Source organism: Theobroma cacao, chromosome 5, assembly GCF_053813885.1.
Source record: "Theobroma cacao isolate CCN51 chromosome 5, ASM5381388v1, whole genome shotgun sequence".
Taxonomy (NCBI): Eukaryota; Viridiplantae; Streptophyta; class Magnoliopsida; order Malvales; family Malvaceae; genus Theobroma; species Theobroma cacao.
In genome coordinates this window covers 29,096,305-29,103,579 of record NC_142643.1, presented here as the reverse complement: position 1 = coordinate 29,103,579, position 7,275 = coordinate 29,096,305, and the positions used below count along the sequence as shown (strand labels likewise).

The 7,275-nt window shown below is 37.1% G+C and overlaps 1 protein-coding gene and 1 pseudogene across 1 annotated transcript; one reads left to right on the top strand and one right to left on the bottom strand.

Annotated features, from left to right (window-relative positions):
• Positions 1-3,373: 3,373 nt before the first annotated feature.
• On the top strand, positions 3,374-4,365 carry LOC148762531 (uncharacterized). Its single transcript, XM_088806621.1, has 2 exons — positions 3,374-4,073; positions 4,229-4,365. The coding sequence occupies exons 1-2, from the start codon at positions 3,374-3,376 to the stop codon at positions 4,363-4,365; spliced, it is 837 nt and encodes a 278-aa protein (XP_088662747.1).
• Positions 4,366-5,438: 1,073 nt separating this feature from the next.
• LOC148762530 (uncharacterized) lies at positions 5,439-6,641 on the bottom strand (annotated as a pseudogene).
• Between the last annotated feature and the right edge of the window lie 634 nt (positions 6,642-7,275).

Here is a 7,275-nt window from a genome sequence, read left to right as displayed (position 1 = left end):
TACAATTCACCTCTTGTTTAGAGGCTTATTATTCATGGGTGACTTATTATTAGGTGTTGCGAGCCTGACGGTGCGTGACTAACTTGTGCAATTCATGTGTTGCTTTGAGGCTATTGTTCAGTAGTTTTTTAGACAGTGTGTGACTGGTTTTTATATATTGCGTTATTTATTATAGCTAGAGTGGTGGCGCGTGACTTGTGCAATTCATGTGTTGTTTTGAGGCTTTTGTTCAGTAGTTTTTAGGCTTGCGTGACTGGTTTTTATATATGGCATTACTTGTTGTAGCGTGAGTGGTGGCACGTGACTTGTGCAATCCACGTGTTGTTTAAGGGCTTTTGTTCAGTAGTTTTTAAGGTTGCGTGACCTGTAGTTATGTATTGTGAGAGTTATTGCATGTGACTTGTGCAATTCATGTGTTGTTTAGAGGCTTTTGGTCAGTAGTTTTTAGGATTGCGTTACTGGTTTTTATCTATTACGTGACTTATTGTTATATATTGCGAGAGCAATGGCACGTGACTTGTGCAATTCGCCTCTTGTTTAGGGGCCTTTTTTCACTAATTATTAGGCATTGCATTAATATGTATTAGACATCGCGACACTTAATTTCTGTTAAATTTTTACGACCGGCCAAATGTGACTTAGGCATTGCATAAGTAGTTTCTATGCATTGAGAGGCTATTTTTTGATAAATTGACTGATTGTGACACTTATTTTCTGTTAAATTTTAGCGGCCTGCCAAATGTGAAGTTTATGATTACATACGGTGGTCATTGAGTCGATGACACTTACAAGGGTGGTGAGACACGAGTAAAGGGTGTTGGGAGTGATTTGTCATTTTTTGGACTAGTGAAGCTATTTAAAGAGGTTGTTGGGGTCAACTCACATAATTAAATCGAGCTACATGCATCGCTTAGCCATGACGCAGGGGTTTTATGCGCAGTTATCAAGGATGATGAAGATGTAGCCAGTATTCTACGAGATGAGAGGGCAGTTGTTGCGTTTCTGATAGTTAAAGCAAGAAATGAAAACAATATTCCACATGAGCACGGTATCTAACATAGTAATCAACAAGAACAGAATGTTAATTATTCTGACATACCACACCATGCATTTCCTAACAAACAACCATGGCAAACTAACATTTCAGCAGGTAGTCCCACATCCTCTAAAAATATTCTCTTGGCATAAACCATCAGCAGGTGAGTTTAAGTTGAATGTTGATGGCAGTTCTAAGCACAATTTTCAAAATGTTGCTGAGGGAGGACTCCTTCGAGACCATACAAGTACCATGATTTTTGGATTTTCTGAAAATTTCAGACCGTTTGATTCATTACAGGCAGAGTTAATGGCACTACACAAGGGTTTATTTTTGTGTATTGAGTACAATGTTACTAGACTCTGGATAGAAATGGATGCAAAAGTAGTGGTTCACATGATAAATGAGGTTCATCAGGGATCCTCTAGGACTCGGTATTTGCTTGCTTCTATTCGTAGATACTTGAGAGGTATTTCTTTTCGAATTTCACACATCCATCGAGAGGGGAACCAGACAGCAGACCATCTCCCAAATCAGGGGCATACGCACCAGAACTTGCAGGTACTTTCACAAGCAGAAGGTCAGCTTAGAGGTATTCTTAGATTAGATAAAGTTAGTTTACCTTATGTTCGCTTTAAATGAATGTAAAAGAGTAGTACTCCTAGTTTACTTTTCTTATTTTGCTAGTCACATAGGATTTTGTAATATGGATGTGTTTCAATTTTATAACAATAGTAAAAACTATGGTCATAAAATGAAACACTCCATTCTAGGTGCTTTTCTTATTTACATTTTTTGTTTTAAATTTTATTTTAGTTTATTGACTCAATGTAATAGTAAGGAATATATGTTTTACTATAGCATCAAAAGTTATGCACGTAAAATGGTTCTCTTTACTCTAGGTGCTTATCTGAAACTTTCTCATGATCATGTAACTTGGAGGTACGATTTAGGTCTCCCTCCTTTGTACTTTTTATTTCGTAATTAATAAAATTTAATAGGGAAGTTGGGCCTTGCGTGAATTTCTAGCATAAAAAAAAAAAACCATGGCAATCACATTTGATGTATCCTCATGAGTTTCAACAGCCCAGTGCACACATGAGGTGTCTGCAAATGATGTCTGCACAATTTCGATCGGAATGTGCATTGAACAAAATAATCGGTACTTTGCAACAAACACAACTGTCGCTCGAAAATGCATTGGGTCCATTGTCATTAGCAAACGACACTGTGATGGTTGTGAGTGATGACGATGCATCTGATCAGATTGAAAATGATGTTGAAGAGGACGACATGGCAGATCGGAACCATGAGTTGCATTATGACTGCGAAGATGATTACGTTGGCGGACATGAAGACTATTCAAAAGACGACAGGGTTGAGCAGACCGACATTCCTGATTGCAATCATGCAGATGGTGGTAGGGGTCATACCACAACTGTTGTGTTAGAAGAGGTTGAGTTGGACGACCATTGCAGAACTGTCGAATTAGAAGATGTTGAGGGTGTGGAACCTATTTACGAGAACACCATCGCACTTGAGAATGACATTCGTTCACCTGATGACAATGATCAAGAGAGGGTAAATACAGGGGTATCTCATCAATGGATTATTCTCGGGCTAGATATGATATCCTTCCAAATAGTTGGGAGTGAGGAATCCATATCAATGGACTACCACTTATATCGTGGAAAAGTGTTTTTATCAAAGGCTGAATTGAAACTAGCTCTGAGCATGTTGGCACTAAAAGAGCATTTTGAGTTTAGAGTTAAAAAGTCATGTCACACTCGTTTTGAGGTTGGTTGTAAGGATAAGGCATGGAAGTTTGCTTTGCGTGCAACGAAGTTGCCTGAGGAAGAATATTGGCATGTTTGGACATTCATAAGGTACACATGTGTACTGTTGATGGTTTGTAATGTGGGTATCGAATTACGAGCACGAGGGTAATTGGTGAGCTTATATCCAGCAGGGTGCAAAGAAATTGTGTAACCCCATTGAGACCAAAGAAAATAATGGAAGAGATGAACCGCAAGTGGGGATTGCGATACCTAAATGGTAAGGCTTGGCAAGCTAAAGAGTGCGCGGAGAGTCTTGTGTTCGGTCTGTCGGAAGAGTCATTCCAACTCCTCCCCTCGTATTTCCATATGTTGGAACGTGAAAATCCTGGTACTGTGACGTGTGTCACTACTAATGGGGAATAACGATTCAAATATTATTTCTGGGGGTTCGGGTCTTGTATTCAGGGGTTCAGTGCTGTAATGCGGCCTGTAGTCGTTATTGATGCCACACATCTGAAAGGCATATTCAAGGGTATTCTGTTTGTAGCGGTATGCAAAGATGCGAATGAGCAGATATATCGACTTGCATTTGGCATTGGCCATGTTGAAGACGAAGTCTTGGTCATGGTTTCTTAACCAATTGCGTCGTGCAATTAGTTATCTTGAAAATGCAATGTTCATTTCTAATCAGCATCGTGGCATTAAGAATGCAGTTGAGAAAGTGTACAAGGACACTCATCATGGTCTATGCAATTACCACTTAGGAGAAAATGTTAAAAACAGGTTCAAGCGTGAAGATGTTGCAGCGGTTTTCACCATGGCCGCCAACTGCTATAGGGTCACCGATTTTGACAAACATATGAATCAGCTGAAACAGCTTTGCAAACCTGCTTATGACAGCCTTATGAGATTAGGCCTTGAGAGATGGGCACGTATACGGTCACCAGTAAGGCGGTACAAGCTAATGACATCCAACACTACGGAGTGTATTAACTCCTGCCTGAGGCATGCAAGAAAAATCCCAATAACGGTCTTGATCGAGTGCATCAGATGCATGTTTCAACATTGGTTCCATGACTGGCACAATGAGGCATTGAATTTGACCACACCCTTCAGCCCTTGGGCTACCGATTTGTTGAACAGACAGTTCAATGAAACATGTCACTTTTCCGTACAAGCAATCAATTGGGTGGAGTTTCAAGTTATAGGCAGGAGTAAGGACAGAGTCGTGAACCTCTCCACCAAGGAGTGTTCATACGGTGAGTTCTAGTCCGATCTACTCCCCTACACGCATGCCATGGCCGCAATAAGGTATGAGCAATCATGTTTTGTTATATTGTGCATGGTGAATTGAATTTTTACATTGTTCGCCATCTGTGATTTCATTGCCTTCGCAATAAGTGCAAACGTGCAGCCATTGAATTTTGCTCGAACTATTACAAGACTCGGTCTTGGGTATATGGGGTTCTCATTCGCCCGATTGGGCATCCCAGTGAGTGGGACATCCCCGATGACGTGCAACAAATTGTCGTTTTGCCACCCAGTTGGTGAGCTCAAGCGAGAATACCTAAAAGGAAAAGGATTCCTTCAGTTGGGGAAGGTAGCGGACAACGTAGATGTTCACAATTCAAGAGCTATGGTCATAATAGACAAAATTGTCGGACTCCGTTTGCATCTCTACTGACAAACGGGAAAACATCATCCACTCAGCCAACAGCTAGACGACATCGACCCAAGGCATGTGCAATTTGCAGACAACCCGGGCACAGTCGAAATCGCTGTCCAATGCGGACTACAAACTCTGATAACGTTATCTGTGTCATACATGAAAATAGTGGCCCTTCATACGTCAGTTGTTAAAGGAGTGTTTCGAAGTTGCCATTGATATTTGCATTAAATAATACTATTTTAACTTGAGTTTGACAGAGTTTAAATGAAAAGTAAGATACACAAGATGTCCATATTTGTGAGAAAGACCTTATGCTAGTTATGGAGGTTTGAAAAAGTGTACCAAAGCATGAGAATTGAAGTTACTTTGAGAAAGTTATGGATGTTTCAAGGGATGGCTTCCATGCAATATGGAAAACGTTTATTGAGGAAGAAGATGGGAAGAAGAAAAAGAAGCAGCTGGAAGTGAGGAGAAAGTGCTGAAAAAAATTAGATATTTTTTCTATAGTTGACTACAGTTCTCATTATTTACGAAAATGCCATTGCATAGTTAGATCATCAAATTCCAATTATAGTACATAGCCCATTTGTTGGATCATCAAATTCATTGTACTCCTTAATAATTTGAATTTCATTATAAACCATTGAATAAAGCACAAAATATTTCATTCAATAATATTTGCGTGATTAATTAGGCATCCTGCTTCATATTTTTGCCCAGAAATGATGTTTTGCTCATACTAATAGTTGTTCTTGAGATGATGCAACTTTCATCTACAAGTATAAAACATAATATAGAAACGGCATAATAAAAAATATATAGTATACAATAGTTAATTAAAAATTAAAGAAGAAACATAACTTATCTAATTATGAACAAATACAAATATGTCTCAATCAACATAAATTTGAGTTATTACAAATAAAGCATACAATTTGTTGAACAAAATAAAAAATTAAGTTTCATTTCTAGAAGCTGTCCAATCATTCCACATTTCTTGTGCCAAGTTATTTCTCCAAGTAGTCCATGCATTTGATGTCTCAATGCATTGGATCGTATCTGCATTTTCCATCGTTTTTGATTCCACATACTCTTCATCCATTTCATCCTCAAGTGGATCATGTGTCATTTCTCTCCTAATGTGATTGTGTAACAATGCACAAGCAGAGATAATTCTACATTTTGTTTTCACCGGGTACCAAGACTTCTCTCTAAGTATTGCCCATCTCATCTTAAGGAATCCAAAACATCTCTCAATAACAGTCCTAGCACTAGAGTGTTTGTAATTAAACAGTTCTTCTTTTGAATGAGGAGTGCGATTTTGTCTCCATTCATTCAACTGATAACGCTGACCTCTATATGGACTTAAAAATCCCTCTCCATTTGTATACCCAGCATTACATAAGTAGAAAAAACCTATGATAAAAAATTTATTTGTAGTACATCACTCTAAACAATGTCGAGCTAAAATAGTTAATAATTTAATGTATATTTTCCTCATACCTTTTGGGACTTTCAATCCATTTCTTCTAGATATTGCATCTCGAAGAACCTTAGAGTCTGAAGCAGAACCCTCCCTCCAGGTAAGATATATATGAATTGCATATCCTGTGAACATACCCCTAACACATTTGTAGCAATTTCATTCTTCCTTGTTCTGTATTTAGGCTTATCAATTTCCAGGGCATTGACTTTAATGAAAGTTCCATCTAAAGCACCTAAACAATTCTATTATTTCCAATATAATAATTACAAGAATTATCCTCTATTTGCATTTTTAATAGGTTCTTATACTCAAGCTATAAATGATTAAGAAATTTTAGTTTACCTTAAACCATTTCCATCTGAAGTCAATTGAATTCTCGAGTATAGGCTTTGGCTTCTTTAGTAGTATTGATTGTAATCTTAAAACAGAATTCAAAACTAAAACAAAATGCCTACTCACTGTCTGACCACTTCTAACAAATTCTCTCTTGATGATCCTATACTTTGCATGATGAGAAATTATGTACAGAAAGATAGCCACCATTTCCTCAACATTCATGTTTTTTGTTGGTGTAAGCCTACCAATGCATTGAAGCATATTACATAGTTTATAAAATGCAGCTCTATCCATTCTAATTTTTTCAATGCATGTTAAATCAGAATCAAACACCATTCTCCTAAAATTCAATTGCCTAATAATATGTGTCATATACGTACTAGTTTTGGATCTTTTACGTTTTCTAATATACATTAAAATTTGATAACATCCTTGAACCAAAGTATTAGCTAAAAGTATCATGTGGAACAGCTTAATGGCTAATACAATAGTAAACACGATCGTTGCAGTTTGCTCTTGAGAAAACCCTTCCATTGTGTGAACGAACAATATAAAAAAATAATTAAGATCATGAAATATAAACATTATAGAAAAACAACATATAGTAAGCACAAAGTTAACTTATCATGTCCACCTTACAAATATTCAATTTAAAAATAGCATATAGAAGGATCCATTTTTTATATACAGGGAATATGTTCAAAAATTTTAATGTAAGTTCAATTGACACTAGAGACCGATTTAATGGTAGCAATCAATGGCAAAAAAAAAAAAAAGATTACACTGCAAGAAGTAGGACTCAAACCCGAGACCAATAATGCAAGCATGACTAAGCAGGACTTTTTTCTTGCACTCTAAAATCTTAAAAAAAAAAATTATAATGGTTTCCTACTATCAAGACCAAATTTACCCTAAACAAAAAAAAAAATGGGAGGTCAAATCTTAAAAAAAAAGCCATGAAAAGAGTACA